Raw genomic sequence first — 17,804 nt, forward strand, 5'->3', positions numbered from 1 at the left:
GTTCACGGCTGCGGAAGTCTTAGGTACTTCACATCTCAGATTACTTCAGGACATCAGCTATTTTTAGGGCGGCCGGGCAGCAGATTTATAACCGGTGATCAGAGACTTTTTGCTACATGTTCTGCTAAAAAATATGTACAGCAATCTGATCATCATCCCAGACAGGATTACAATGGAAGGTAACACCTCTATACACAGCTGATAACACCTCTATACACAGCTGATAACACCTCTATACACAGCTGATAACACCCCTATACACAGCTGATAACACCTCTATACACAGCTGATAACACCCCTATACACAGCTGATAACACCTCTATACACAGCTGATAACACCCCTATACACAGCTGATAACACCTCCATACACAGCTGATGACACCTCCATACACAGCTGATAACACCTCTATACACAGCTGATAACACCCCTATACACAGCTGATAACACCTCTATACACAGCTGATAACACCTCTATACACAGCTGATAACACCTCTATACACAGCTGATAACACCCCTATACACAGCTGATAACACCTCTATACACAGCTGATAACACCCCTATACACAGCTGATAACACCTCTATACACAGCTGATAACACCCCTATACACAGCTGATAACACCTCCATACACAGCTGATGACACCTCCATACACAGCTGATAACACCTCTATACACAGCTGATAACACCCCTATACACAGCTGATAACACCTCTATACACAGCTGATAACACCTCTATACACAGCTGATAACACCTCTATACACAGCTGATAACACCCCTATACACAGCTGATAACACCTCTATACACAGCTGATAACACCCCTATACACAGCTGATAACACCTCCATACACAGCTGATAACACCTCTATACACAGCTGATAACACCTCTATACACAGCTGATAACACCTCTATACACAGCTGATAACACCTCTATACACAGCTGATAACACCTCCATACACAGCTGATAACACCTCTATACACAGCTGATAACACCCCTATACACAGCTGATAACACCTCCATACACAGCTGATAACACCTCTATACACAGCTGATAACACCCCTATACACAGCTGATAACACCTCCATACACAGCTGATAACACCTCTATACACAGCTGATAACACCTCCATACACAGCTGATAACACCTCTATACACAGCTGATAACACCTCTATACACAGCTGATAACACCTCTATACACAGCTGATAACACCTCTATACACAGCTGATAACACCTCTATACACAGCTGATAACACCTCCATACACAGCTGATAACACCTCTATACACAGCTGATAACACCCCTATACACAGCTGATAACACCTCCATACACAGCTGATAACACCTCTATACACAGCTGATAACACCCCTATACACAGCTGATAACACCTCCATACACAGCTGATAACACCTCCATACACAGCTGATAACACCCCTATACACAGCTGATAACACCTCTATACACAGCTGATAACACCTCTATACACAGCTGATAACACCTCTATACACAGCTGATAACACCTCTATACACAGCTGATAACACCCCTATACACAGCTGATAACACCCCTATACACAGCTGATAACACCTCCATACACAGCTGATAACACCTCCATACACAGCTGATAACACCTCTATACACAGCTGATAACACCCCTATACACAGCTGATAACACCTCTATACACAGCTGATAACACCTCCATACACAGCTGATAACACCTCTATACACAGCTGATAACACCTCTATACACAGCTGATAACACCTCCATACACAGCTGATAACACCCCTATACACAGCTGATAACACCTCTATACACAGCTGATAACACCCCTATACACAGCTGATAACACCTCTATACACAGCTGATAACACCCCTATACACAGCTGATAACACCTCCATACACAGCTGATAACACCCCTATACACAGCTGATAACACCTCTATACACAGCTGATAACACCCCTATACACAGCTGATAACACCTCTATACACAGCTGATAACACCTCTATACACAGCTGATAACACCTCTATACACAGCTGATAACACCCCTATACACAGCTGATAACACCTCTATACACAGCTGATAACACCTCTATACACAGCTGATAACACCTCTATACACAGCTGATAACACCTCCATACACAGCTGATAACACCTCTATACACAGCTGATAACACCTCCATACACAGCTGATAACACCTCTATACACAGCTGATAACACCTCTATACACAGCTGATAACACCCCTATACACAGCTGATAACACCTCTATACACAGCTGATAACACCCCTATACACAGCTGATAACACCTCTATACACAGCTGATAACACCTCCATACACAGCTGATAACACCCCTATACACAGCTGATAACACCTCTATACACAGCTGATAACACCTCCATACACAGCTGATAACACCTCCATACACAGCTGATAACACCTCCATACACAGCTGATAACACCCCTATACACAGCTGATAACACCTCTATACACAGCTGATAACACCTCTATACACAGCTGATAACACCTCTATACACAGCTGATAACACCCCTATACACAGCTGATAACACCTCTATACACAGCTGATAACACCTCTATACACAGCTGATAACACCTCTATACACAGCTGATAACACCCCTATACACAGCTGATAACACCTCTATACACAGCTGATAACACCTCTATACACAGCTGATAACACCTCTATACACAGCTGATAACACCCCTATACACAGCTGATAACACCTCCATACACAGCTGATAACACCTCTATACACAGCTGATAACACCCCTATACACAGCTGATAACACCCCTATACACAGCTGATAACACCTCTATACACAGCTGATAACACCCCTATACACAGCTGATAACACCTCCATACACAGCTGATAACACCTCTATACACAGCTGATAACACCTCCATACACAGCTGATAACACCTCTATACACAGATGATAACACCTCTATACACAGCTGATAACACCCCTATACACAGCTGATAACACCTCCATACACAGCTGATAACACCTCTATACACAGCTGATAACACCTCTATACACAGCTGATAACACCTCTATACACAGCTGATAACACCCCTATACACAGCTGATAACACCTCCATACACAGCTGATAACACCTCTATACACAGCTGATAACACCTCTATACACAGCTGATAACACCCCTATACACAGCTGATAACACCTCTATACACAGCTGATAACACCCCTATACACAGCTGATAACACCTCTATACACAGCTGATAACACCCCTATACACAGCTGATAACACCTCCATACACAGCTGATAACACCTCTATACACAGCTGATAACACCTCTATACACAACTGATAACACCCCTATACACAGCTGATAACACCTCTATACACAGCTGATAACACCCCTATACACAGCTGATAACACCTCCATACACAGCTGATAACACCTCTATACACAACTGATAACACCCCTATACACAGCTGATAACACCTCCATACACAGCTGATAACACCTCTATACACAGCTGATAACACCTCTATACACAGCTGATAACACCTCCATACACAGCTGATAACACCTCTATACACAGCTGATAACACCTCTATACACAGCTGATAACACCTCTATACACAGCTGATAACACCTCCATACACAGCTGATAACACCTCTATACACAGCTGATAACACCTCCATACACAGCTGATAACACCTCTATACACAGCTGATAACACCTCTATACACAGCTGATAACACCTCTATACACAGCTGATAACACCCCTATACACAGCTGATAACACCTCTATACACAGCTGATAACACCCCTATACACAGCTGATAACACCTCTATACACAGCTGATAACACCTCTATACACAGCTGATAACACCCCTATACACAGCTGATAACACCTCTATACACAGCTGATAACACCCCTATACACAGCTGATAACACCTCTATACACAGCTGATAACACCTCCATACACAGCTGATAACACCCCTATACACAGCTGATAACACCTCCATACACAGCTGATAACACCTCCATACACAGCTGATAACACCTCTATACACAGCTGATAACACCTCTATACACAGCTGATAACACCTCTATACACAGCTGATAACACCTCCATACACAGCTGATAACACCTCTATACACAGCTGATAACACCTCTATACACAGCTGATAACACCCCTATACACAGCTGATAACACCTCTATACACAGCTGATAACACCTCTATACACAGCTGATAACACCTCTATACACAGCTGATAACACCTCTATACACAGCTGATAACACCTCTATACACAGCTGATAACACCTCCATACACAGCTGATAACACCTCTATACACAGCTGATAACACCCCTATACACAGCTGATAACACCCCTATACACAGCTGATAACACCCCTATACACAGCTGATAACACCCCTATACACAGCTGATAACACCTCTATACACAGCTGATAACACCCCTATACACAGCTGATAACACCCCTATACACAGCTGATAACACCTCTATACACAGCTGATAACACCCCTATACACAGCTGATAACACCTCTATACACAGCTGATAACACCTCTATACACAGCTGATAACACCCCTATACACAGCTGATAACACCTCTATACACAGCTGATAACACCTCTATACACAGCTGATAACACCTCTATACACAGCTGATAACACCTCTATACACAGCTGATAACACCCCTATACACAGCTGATAACACCCCTATACACAGCTGATAACACCTCTATACACAGCTGATAACACCTCTATACACAGCTGATAACACCTCTATACACAGCTGATAACACCCCTATACACAGCTGATAACACCTCTATACACAGCTGATAACACCCCTATACACAGCTGATAACACCTCTATACACAGCTGATAACACCTCTATACACAGCTGATAACACCTCTATACACAGCTGATAACACCTCCATACACAGCTGATAACACAGGATCCAGCATTCATGATAGGTGATGTCACAGCTCACCTCCTCCTCCTCCTGTACAGTGACTGATAACACCTCTATATACAGGAGATAACACAGGATCCACCATTCACAATAGGTGATGTCACAGCTCACCTCCTCCTCCTCCTCCTGTACAGTGACTGATAACACCTCTATATACAGGAGATAACACAGGATCCACCATTCACAATAGGTGATGTCACAGCTCACCTCCTCTTCCTGTACAATGACTGATAACACCTCTATACACAGTAGATAACACAGGATCCACCAATCACAATAGGTGAAGTCACAGCTCACATCCTCCTCCTCCTGTACAATGACTGATAACACCTCTATATACAGTAGATAACACAGGATCCACCATTCACAATAGGTGATGTCACAGCTCACCTCCTCCTCCTCCTCCTCCTGTACAATGACTGATAATACCTCTATATACAGTAGATAACACAGTATCCACCATTCACAGTAGGTGATGTCACAGCTCACCTCCTCCTCCTGTACAATGACTGATAACACCTCTATATACAGTAGATAACACAGGATACACCATTCACAATAGAGGATGTCACAGCTCACCTCCTCCTCCTCCTGTACAATGACTGATAACACCTCTATATACAGTAGATAACACAGGATCCACCATTCACAATAGAGGATGTCACAGCTCACCTCCTCCTCCTCCTGTACAATGACTGATAACACCTCTATATATAGTAGATAACACAGGATTCACCATTCACAATAGAGGATGTCACAGCTCACCTGCTCCATTACTCAGATAAACAGTTGTACAGTGCACAGGCCACAGCATACAGCTCCCAATATCTCAGCTTCCTAAACCATAAGAGTGGGCCCTAGGATCGAGGGTAACTGTTATTATATCTGAATTATTTTTTTTTATATTATTCCAATTTATTATTTTTTTGTAACAATACAAAATGATTTGCTGATTTTTATTACACCTTTATCATGCTTGGAGCTGCGTACACGAAAAGTGAAAATAATAAAATCATGGCTGCCTGCAGCCACCACTAGGGGGAGCTGACTGCGTACTGTTTCTACATAGAGCTCCATTATAACATTGTGTGCGGAGAGCTCCCTCTAGTGGTGGTTACAGGCAGAATCATTTATTAATACCCTATAAAGTGGAATTGCACCCCCTGCTGGAGGGATCCTGCCTGCACTCTGTTGCACATTTATATGTATGTACATTTCCCATCTGGTGGGTAACTTTCTATTGAAGACACGTGAGAGCTGATGACATTGATCGTGTTATTGACACTAGGGACGCGGCCCGGATACTGATGAAAGCATTATCTGAAGGTTTAATCTGAGCAAAGTGAAAGATGAAGGGATTAATCAGTGCGGTATCTCATTATTTTCCGTCAGTACAGGAGTCTGTGCACTGAGGCTAAACGTATTATCCCATCTCATCCCCGCAGCCCGATACACTGCGCGCTCCTGATACACAGATACTGGAGCGAATACAGGGAGAATTCAGTCCTCCGGCTCATCCATCCAATACACAGAGTAATGCCGACTAGCTGAAGGGGTCTCCCACTGTCTGCTGGCTTGCAACTGTCCATTGATTAGATTGCAGCTTGTCTAGGAACAGGGTATGTCCATGTATGTGCACAGTTATACATAAAATATTATCCTACCTTATACTCCAGAGCTGCACTCACTATTCTGCTGGTGCAGTCACTGTGTACATACATTACATTACTGATCCTGAGTTACATCCTGTATTATACTCCAGAGCTGCACTCACTATTCTGCTGGTGCAGTCACTGTGTACATACATTACATTACTGATCCTGAGTTGCATCCTGTATTATTCTCCAGAGCTGCACTCACTATTCTGCTGGTGCAGTCACTGTGTACATACATTACATTACTGATCCTGAGTTACATCCTGTATTATCCTCCAGAGCGGCACTCACTATTCTGCTTTTGCAGTCCCTATGTACATACATTACATGACTGATCCTGAGTTACATCCTGTATTATGCTCCAGAGCTGCACTCACTATTCTGCTGGTGGAGTCACTGTGTACATACATTACATTACTGATCCTGAGTTACATCCTGTATTATACTCCAGAGCCGCACTCACTATTCTGCTGGTGCAGTCACTGTGTACATACATTACATTACTGATCCTGTACTGATCCTGAGTTACATCCTGTATTATACTCCAGAGCTGCACTCACTATTCTGCTGGTGCAGTCACTGTGTACATACATTACATTACTGATCCTGAGTTGCATCCTGTATTATTCTCCAGAGCTGCACTCACTATTCTGCTGGTTCAGTCACTGTGTACATACATTACATTACTGATCCTGAGTTACATCCTGTATTATCCTCCAGAGCGGCACTCACTATTCTGCTTTTGCAGTCCCTATGTACATACATTACATGACTGATCCTGAGTTACATCCTGTATTATGCTCCAGAGCTGCACTCACTATTCTGCTGGTGGAGTCACTGTGTACATACATTACATTACTGATCCAGAGTTACATCCTGTATTATACTCCAGAGCTGCACTCACTATTCTGCTGGTGCAGTCACTGTGTACATACATTACATTACTGATCCTGAGTTGCATCCTGTATTATTCTCCAGAGCTGCACTCACTATTCTGCTGGTGCAGTCACTGTGTACATACATTACATTACTGATCCTGAGTTACATCCTGTATTATCCTCCAGAGCGGCACTCACTATTCTGCTTTTGCAGTCCCTATGTACATACATTACATGACTGATCCTGAGTTACATCCTGTATTATGCTCCAGAGCTGCACTCACTATTCTGCTGGTGCAGTCACTGTGTACATACATTACATTACTTATCCTGTACTGATCCTGAGTTACATCCTGTATTATACCCCAGAGCTGCACTCACTATTCCGCTGGTACAGTCACTGTGTACATACATTACATTACTGATCCTGAGTTACATCCTGTATTATACCCCAGAGCTGCACTCACTATTCTGCTGGTACAGTCACTGTGTACATGCATTACATTACTGATCCTGTACTGATCCTGAGTTACATCCTGTATTATACTCCAGAGCTGCACTCACTATTCTGCTGGTGCAGTCACTGTGTACATACATTACATTACTGATCCTGTACTGATCCTGAGTTACATCCTGTATTATACTCCAGAGCTGCACTCACTATTCTGCTGGTGCAGTCACTGTGTACATACATTACATTACTGATCCTGTACTGATCCTGAGTTACATCCTGTATTATACTCCAGAGCTGCACTCACTATTCTGCTGGTGCAGTCACTGTGTATATACATTACATTACTGATCCTGAGTTACATCCTGTATTATACTCCAGAGCTGCACTCACTATTCTGCTGGTGGAGTCACTGTGTACATACATTACATTACTGATCCTGAGTTACATCCTGTATTATACTCCAGAGCTGCACTCACTATTCTGCTGGTTCAGTCACTGTGTACATACATTACATTACTGATACTGTACTAATCACCAGCAGAATAGTGAGTGCAGCTCTGGAGCATAATACAGGACATAACTCAGGATCAGTATGTACTAAGTGCTTGTATTCTTTAATATCCTGTATTTATAGATGGACATACCCTTACAGTATAGTATGTACCTTATGAATATGGGTTGGTCGCACACCCCGTATTCATTGCACTGTAGTGATCCACCTTAGGACCGTCCATCTCTCTCCATCCCTTTCCTCCTGTCCTTTCGGTTGGGTCTATATGGATGTGACATATACTGGAGCAATATGAGCGCTGATACATTCGATGCTCCATGTATACTGATCCTTGTGTTGTGTCTCGCGCCTTTTCAGCAATATACAGAATTAGCTGTGGATATCTCATCCGCCGCAGCCATTTTTCTCCGCTTTCCCCCCGATGTTCTACATGTGTCACGGTAATTGTGACTGCGGGTCCGAGGTCTATCAGGATCCTTCTCTGTGATGAACGCTCGCCTCTCCGAGCTAATGAAGATGAATGGCGGCCGCTGACAGTCGCAGGAGGGGCCTCCTTCATGTGTCATTCCTCTCTCCATAGGTGCTAAATCCAAAAAAGAAGTGCAAAAAGAAGAAATACATCAACTCCGGAACGGTGAGAACTTCCAGTAGCCCCAATGGCTATAAGGGGGTCATTACCTTTACGAAGGACGTTACAATGTGTCTTCCATGCTGTGAGCTTGCACCAGGCTTGTTTGCCGTCTGCTGCGGGGAGGAGGCGGGGGCCAGATTTACAAAATGACCCACAGCCCTAAGACAAACTGAAAAAAGGGGGGCAAACCCCAAAATGTAGAGGGTCTGGGATATGAGATTGGCGCGGAGCGACACTCCTTCCTGTGACTGTGCCTGGTCCTGCAGCACCAGATATATGGCGCAGTGCATGAAGGTATTTGCAAAACCCAGGTCCAGTGGTCGGGTCGGTACCCCCTCCTCCAGTGCCACTTCTGATTAGTGAGCCCGATGCAACATCACCGTTGCCAAGTCTGCTAGTCAAAAAAGGTGTCGGGGATGGGCAGGTAAGAGGAAGTTTCCCGTAGACTACCAACATGGCCGCTGGACCCGGGTCCTGCAAATCTTGTTGCTCAACCTGTCCTTTCCCAGAACCCCCTTTAATCAGGTCTCCAGGACTTTCCTCTACTTATGGGGGTCCATTTCCCTACAATATGTGGAGTCTTTATGACGACTGTAGACTCCAAACAGACATTGTAGCTGAGCTGGAGTCACCGATGGCTGCTGTGCCATCGAGGAACGACCACAGGACACTGTGACGACGTCATTATGAACTACACGTCACAGCAATCTCTGGATGGTAGAGAATTGATAAAGTGAAAAGGCAGCACTCTGCTTATAGGGTTTGCTGTGTTTGCACCCCATTATCACATCAGAACCTGCTGGGCCCGAGGTCTCCCTGGTACAGTACCCACTGGGCCCACCCGATGTCTCCCTGGTACAGTACCCGCTGGGCCCACCCGATGTCTCCCCGGTACAATACCCGCTGGGCCCACCCAATGTCTCCCCGGTACAGTACCCGCTAGGCCAACCCGATGTCTCCCTGGTACAGTACCCGCTGGGTCCACCCTAGGTCTTTCCGGTACAGTACCCGCTGGGCCCACACAAGGTTTCCCTGGACTAGTATCCACCGGGCCCACCCGAAGTCTCCCCAGTACAGTACCCGCTGGGCCCACCCGAGGTCTCCCTGGTACAGTACCCGCTGGGCCCACCCGATGTCTCCCCGGTACAATACCCGCTGGGCCCACCCAATGTCTCCCCGGTACAGTACCCGCTGGGCCCACCCGATGTCTCCCCGCTACAGTACCCGCTGGGCTCACCCGATGTCTGCCCGGTACAGTACCCGCTGGGCTCACCCGAGGTCTCCCCGGTACAGTACCCGCTGGGTCCACCCTAGGTCTTTCCGGTAGAGTACCCGCTGGGCCCACACAAGGTTTCCCTGGACTAGTATCCACCGGGCCCACCCGAGGTCTCCCCAGTACAGTACCCGCTGGGCCCACCCGATGTCTCCCCGGTACAGTACCCACTGCAGCCACCTGATATCTCCCCGGTACAGTACCCGCTGGGCCCACCCGATGTCTCCCCGGTACAATACCCGCTGGGCCCACCCAATGTCTCCCCGGTACAGTACCCGCTAGGCCAACCCGATGTCTCCCCGGTACAGTACCCGCTGGGTCCACCCTAGGTCTTTCCGGTACAGTACCCGCTGGGCCCACACAAGGTTTCCCTGGACTAGTATCCACCGGGCCCACCCGAAGTCTCCCCAGTACAGTACCCGCTGGGCCCACCCGAGGTCTCCCCGGTACAGTACCCACTGCAGCCACCTGATATCTCCCCGGTACAGTACCCGCTGGGCTCACCCGAGGTCTCCCCGGTACAGTACCCGCTGGGTCCACCATAGGTCTTTCCGGTAGAGTACCCGCTGGGCCCACACAAGGTTTACCTGGACTAGTATCCACCGGGCCCACCCGAGGTCTCCCCAGTACAGTACCCGCTGGGCCCACCCGATGTCTCCCCGGTACAGTACCCACTGCAGCCACCTGATATCTCCCCGGTACAGTACCCGCTGGGCCCACCCGATGTCTCCCCGGTACAGTACCCGCTGGGCCCACCCGATGTCTCCCCGGTACAGTACCTGCTGGGCCCACCTGATGTCTCCCCGGTACAGTACCCGCTGGGCCCACCCGATGTCTCCACGGTACAGTACCCGCTGGGCCCACCCGATGTCTCCCCGGTACAGTACCTGCTGGGCCCACCTGATGTCTCCCTGGTACAGTACCCGCTGGGCCCACTCAATGTCTCCCCGGTACAGTACCCGCTGGTGATGGGGTTGATTGACAGCTGAGTATCTTCCATGTTTCAATGTTTCACAGGTGACACTTCTGTCTTTCAAAGCGGAATCGGAATATACCTTTGTGGATTACATCAAAGGCGGGTGAGTACAACCCTCATCATTTTCTAGATGACGTTACATCCTGTGGGATGGGAGGTAGCGAGAATTGGCATTGTTTGGTCATGATCAGACGAGACACAATTTATCTTTTGATGACTTACCTTAACACCGACATATTCTGCAGCGCTGTACAAAGATCGTCATCAGTCTGACTATAGTTCTGGTTTCTCTAGGAATCATCTGTGCATTGGGGTGACCTGACTCTCTCCTGATGATAGGATCAGGCATATTGAATTTCAACATGCCCAATCCTTAATTCTCACAAAACATATGCCACCACCAGAGGAGTCAACAGCAGCCGACTCCATTCTTCCCATTATGACTACATGTATGCTCAGTTACAGTCAGCGTCCATTCATATGGGGTTTGGTGACAGCCAAGGTGTATGGCCAATGTGTTCAATCAGAGGCAGAAAAAGACCCGGGCAATGATCCCGCCATCGCATCACAGGTCACGTTGTAAAATCTACAATTACTTTTTCTACTTTTTTTTTTCCTAGGACGCAATTAAACTTCACAGTCGCCATCGATTTTACAGCTTCGAACGGTGAGCAGAGAACAGGATTTTTTTTTTCTTCCTCCCTCAACTTTCCTCCATTATTCCAATTAATTGCAGGACTCTGACTGCTATGAAAATGACAAGTGTCTGGGGGGAGGTCCGGGCCGCGCAGGTTGGCCGGTGGGGGCCGCAGCTTTGCTGATGGAGTCGATTCACCTCCCCACTTAATGAGGCTGCAGAACACGGCGGCTCTATATGTAGAAGCCGCAAAGAAAGGTGCTCGAAAATGGAGGCAAAATCCATCGCAGCATGTGCTGGAGAGAAGATAAGGGGAATCCAGTGCCCTCACATAGAGCACTGACTAATCAGGGGGACTGACCGACCAATTTTACCCCTGACACATAATGTCGGGAAATATAAGGGCCGTCATGCTGAATTTCAACCCATTTTGTTCTCAGGGGAGATAAGTTGCTGCCAGAGCTGTCTGGAATCAGTTTATTATGCTTTCTCCCTTACTATTGTATGTACGCTCAGTCAAAGTGAGCATGCATGTGTACTAGAGGGTCAGGCGAAATATCTCATTTGACCAATGGCCATGAAAGTGTATAAGCACAATACTACTCTGCGCACTTACCCTCTTCTTAGGGCATTATAGGATGTACCCAAGGCAAGGGTTAATTTGTTCCATCGCCTCCCCAGGTAACCCCTCGCAGCCCACCTCACTCCACTACATGAACCCCTACCAGCTGAACGCATACGGCATGGCACTGAAAGCTGTCGGAGAAATTATCCAAGACTATGACAGTGACAAACAATTCCCGGCTTATGGTTTCGGTGCCAAGATTCCTCCAGATGGCAAGATTTCCCATGAGTTCCCGCTGGTTTGTAAAAGTCTTATGACATATTTTCTATAATTTCCTGCCACATATGCAAAAAATGCAGTACTATTTTGTTTTATTCAAGGTTGTTTTTCTATTATTATTATTTTATAGATTTTTTTTTATATTAAACAAAATGTACAGTATATTTAATTAAATTATAAATCAATTGTTATTATTATTATTATTTTTTATTATTATTTTATATCTTTTTTTATTTTAAACAAAATGAATATTCAATCAAATTATAAATCAATTGTTATTACTATTATTTTTTATTTATTTTGTATTATTATTTTAGATATTTTTTATTTTAAACAAAATGTATATTTAATTAAATTATAAATCAATTGTTGTTATTCTTTTTTATTTATTTTATTATTAGCTTATATATTTTTTTATTTTAAACTAAATGTATATTAAATTATAAATCAATTATTATTCTTTTTTTATTTGTTTTTTATTATTATTTTATATGTACTTTTTTATTTTAAACAAAATGTATATTTAATTAAATTATAAATCAGTTGTTATTATTTTTTTATTTATTTTTTTATTACTTTATATATATTTTTTATTTTAAACAATATGTATATTTAAATTATAAATCAATTGTTATTATTATTATTTATTTATTTTTTTTATTATTATTTTATATATTTTTTTATTTTAAACAAAATGTATATTTAATTAAATTATAAATCAATTGTTATTATTATTTTTTATTTAGTTTTTTTTTAATTATTTTTTTATGTATATTTAACTAAATTATAAATACATTGTTATTATTATTTTTTTCATTTTTAATCTCTACATCTAATAGTCCAGAAATTCTTTCCAGGTCGCATCAATCCCAGATTAAAGGAATTGTACTATTTCTTGTGTCATTTTAATATGTATTTTGCTTTCAGAATGGCGACGTGGAAAGTCCAAACTGTGTGGGTATACAGGGCGTGCTGGAAGCGTATTTTAAAAGTCTGCGGACGGTTCAGCTCTATGGACCAACCAATTTTGCACCAGTTATTAATCAGGTTGCCAGGTAAGTGAATAAGTATTATATGTGTGATCAGAGGTTTTTACACTTCTGGGGTCTGTAGCGCTCTCTTCTTTACTGTATACGGTTTATACATTGGATTCAATAGTAAAACTGTATGCAGTCAACTCCTTTGCTCCCCCTAGAGGTGGCTGCAGGCAGTGAGAATTTTATATACCTTTATGTCTGTGCAGGAGATTTTGAGTTTTCATCAGGAAAATGGAGCCACAAACTCTGAGAAGAAAGTATTTAGCACATTAAGGTGTAATATAAAGACATTGATAAGGGTTCAGAACCCCAAGACTTGGACTTTTATTTTAATGACCTGTCTATAGGATAGGTCATCAATATCAGATAGGCAGGAGTCCGACACCCAGAAATCAGCTGTTTGCAACCATATGTACCACGTTGGAAAAGGACAGCCCCATACACCATGTAGTGGCCGTTCTCGGTACTGCAGCTCAGCTCCTATTGAAGTGAATGTGCTCTGAGCTGCAGTACCTGAGAACGGCCAATACATGGTGTATGGCGCTGTGCTTTTTAGAGTATGTACAATGTCCCGGCCACAGCAGGAGCTGCTAGCTACTAATTAGTGGTTGTGATGGTAGGTGACGGCCTGCCACTGACGTGATATTATGACCATATTTAAGGATAGGTCATCGATGAATATCTGAGACAAACTGCAGGATAAGTTGATCCCTATTCTATGTTCTTCTCAAGTGCCGCAGGTCAACTGACGGATGGATCTCAGTATTACGTCCTCCTGATCATCACTGATGGAGTCATCTCTGATATGGCACAGACCAAAGAAGCCATCGTCAATGTGAGTGCACATGCTCTAGGCAAAGCTGAAACATTAGGGGCAAGTAATCATTTGTGCTATTTTTTATGTAATTTTTCTGGCTATCTTTATATGCTTCTCCCACCAGAACTGCAGACTATTTTTCTAATATAGTAATCACATAAACGCATCTAAATATCCCTTTAAAGACTAGCTGTCACTTGTTATAAATATGTATTTTTTTAACCTGGTGTAAATGCCGCTGTTCTCCTGAATCCGGCGATGTGTTTCTTTTCTTCCTGCCCTTCTCCGTTCCTGAGATATGGCCCATTTTTCCTGTATATAAATCTAATCTTTTATCTCAGTGGGCGTGGACCTAGGGAAGAAATGAAGACCACGCCCACTTAGCCAACAAATCAAGATTTAAATGCAGGGAAGAGGTGGTCACATCTCGGGAACGGAGAGGCGCAGGAAGAAAAGAATAACATCGCCGGAATCAGGAGAACAGCGGCTTTTACAGCAGGTTAAAATATATATGTATTTATAAATAGTGACAAGACGCCTTTAAGTGTCTGAATTTTTGAGAATAACTTGTGTGGCATCAATGGTTTCGTTACAATGAATAGGGGGCCCAGGACAGGGGAATAAATGGCTTTGACAGAGGGCAGGGGCAGCAGGTAGCACTCATTGGGGAGAAATTAGTAGAGAGGCTGAATAATACCTTATTTCCTCCGGGCCGTGTAGGAGGGAGTGGAGAACGGCAATTAGTATGTGAAAACCAGCGCATACAATACAAGGCTCCCGGTAGGTTAGGAAATAAAAAAAAAATCTTTCTTGCCGCTGATGAAAATCAGCCTTAATGAAGAGCTGACATTAATTCCAATTAAAATGGAGGAAGGTTAATAATAATCCTGTAGAGTGCGGCTTTGTAGAAGAGAGCGGCTCTGTGTTCCCGGATAGAAGCCTAGAAAAGAAGAAGCTTACTGACTGTACTCGCCGTCCGTCCAATCCATACAGCGCGGCATCAAGGGGATCCGTCATAAAAGCCCTCGTTATTCTCGTCAGTGGACCGTAAGAACTTCGGGGTTTTCTAATTATGGCCCGAGCTTTAGTCTTATCCTTTTTTTTTAACTCATCAGCTAAAATTTGCCTTTTTTTTTTGTTTTTAAAGGAAATTTTTTTTTAATGCATATTGAGAGTTACAAAGTTTCATTTAATTGCTCTATTATTATGAAGTGAAAAATGAAGCAACTTTGGTATAAATCTTGATTAAAAATGTCCTTGATCGGTTTGGGTCTACAGCTCCTATGCAGAATTATGGATCTCCCTGATAACAGGCAACAATCAAACTGTGTAGTCAGATCCTGAGGTTTCCTATTATGTTGACCTTAGTGTTGAAACTACACCGTACCGTTTCTTTGTTGTTTGTTACCAGGGAGACACATTATACTGCGGTACAACTGCAGACTCAAAACGATAGGTGATTTTTTTCTTATTTACTTTTTCTTATCAAGACATTGCAAATTTGCTTACATTTTCATTTTAGATGCATTAGGGACATAAAATGTTGGAAAAAGCCCACTGCGAGGGAAATATTGCCAATGAAGTATCTATCAATAAGGGGAAAGGAGCCTTAAAGGGTCACCCAAAAAATTGGACTACGCCAGGGATGTCAAGCTCAAACGCACAGAGGGCCAAAATTAAAAATTTGGACAAAGTCGCGGGCCAACCTGTATACAGTATAATGGGCCCCACATAGTCCTCCATACAGAATAATGGGCCCCACATAGTCCTCCATACAGAATAATGGGCCCCACTTAGTCCTCCATACAGTATAATGGGCCCCAAATAGTCCTCCAAACAGTATAATGGGCCCCACATAGTCCTCCATACAGAATAATGGGCCCCACATAGTCCAACATACAGTATAATGGGCCCCACATAGTCCTCCATACAGAATAATGGGCCCCACATAGTCCAGCATACAGAATAATGGGCCCCACATAGTCCTCCATACAGAATAATGGGCCCCACATAGTCCTCCATACATAATAATGGGCCCCACATAGTCCTCCATACAGAATAATGGGCCCCACATAGTCCTCCATACAGAATAATGGGCCCCACATAGTCCTCCATACAGTATAATGGGCCCACATAGTCCTCCATACAGTATAATAGGCCCCACATAGTGCTCCATACAAAATAATGGCCCCACATAGTCCTCCATACAGTATAATGGCCCCACATAGTCCTCCATACAGAATAATGGCCCCACATAGTCCTCCTACAGAATAATGGGCCCCACATAGTCCTCCATACAGAATAATAGGCCTCACATAGTCCTTCATAAAAAAATAATGGGCCTCACATAGTCCTGCATAAAAAATAATGGGCATCACATAGTCCTCCATAAAAGATAATGGGCCTCACATAGTCCTCCATACAGAATAATGGGCCTCACATAGTCCTCCATAAAAAAATAATGGGCCTCACATAGTCCTCCATAAAAAATAATGGGCCTCACATAGTCCTCCCTACAGAATAATGGGCCCCACATAGTTCTCCATACAGAATAATGGGCCCCACATAGTCCTCCATACAGAATAATGGGCCCCACATAGTTCTCCATACAGAATAATGGGCCCCACATAGTTCTCCATACAGAATAATGTGTCCCACATAGTTATCCATACAGAATAATGGGTCCCACATAGTTCTCCATACAGAATAATGGGCCCCACATAGTCCTCCATACAGAATAATGGGCCTCACATAGTCCTCCATACAGTATAATGGGCCTCACATAGTTCTCTATGCAGTGTAATGGCCCCACATAGAGCTGGTGATTCTGGTGTCGTGAGCAAAATAAAACCACCCTGTGGACCAGATTTGGCCCATGGACCAAAGTTTGACATGTAAGGACTGTGCTCATACTCGTCCTGCCCCCTAACCCTGGCCAGGAATGCCCACGACCTTTTATTACCCCTCCTTGGCTGGATGGGGGGACCAGGGTCGCTGTCCTTCTGGAGGGTGCTGGTCTTGCTATGGAGGGAGCTCATTTATGACCTTCGAGTTTCTTTTAAACTTT

The 17,804-nt window shown here is 44.0% G+C and overlaps 1 protein-coding gene across 3 annotated transcripts in view; it reads left to right on the top strand.

Annotated features, from left to right (window-relative positions):
* The window catches only part of CPNE9 (copine family member 9), a 259,965-nt gene that overhangs the window by 228,883 nt on the left and 13,278 nt on the right, over positions 1–17,804 (top strand). For all 3 annotated transcript variants that reach the window (XR_012247796.1, XM_073644796.1, XM_073644797.1), the window contains 6 exons: positions 9,103–9,156; positions 11,444–11,505; positions 12,023–12,069; positions 12,721–12,902; positions 13,811–13,938; positions 14,653–14,755. Coding sequence is in view for 2 of the 3 variants with exons in the window: in XM_073644796.1 (XP_073500897.1) it covers positions 9,103–9,156; positions 11,444–11,505; positions 12,023–12,069; positions 12,721–12,902; positions 13,811–13,938; positions 14,653–14,755 (576 nt within the window). In the remaining variant the exon portion in view is untranslated. The remainder of the gene's footprint in view (positions 1–9,102; positions 9,157–11,443; positions 11,506–12,022; positions 12,070–12,720; positions 12,903–13,810; positions 13,939–14,652; positions 14,756–17,804) is intronic.

Source organism: Phyllobates terribilis, unplaced genomic scaffold (genome assembly GCF_046119375.1).
Source record: "Phyllobates terribilis strain yellow unplaced genomic scaffold, ASM4611937v1 Scaffold_8__6_contigs__length_399053987, whole genome shotgun sequence".
NCBI lineage: Eukaryota > Metazoa > Chordata > Amphibia > Anura > Dendrobatidae > Phyllobates > Phyllobates terribilis.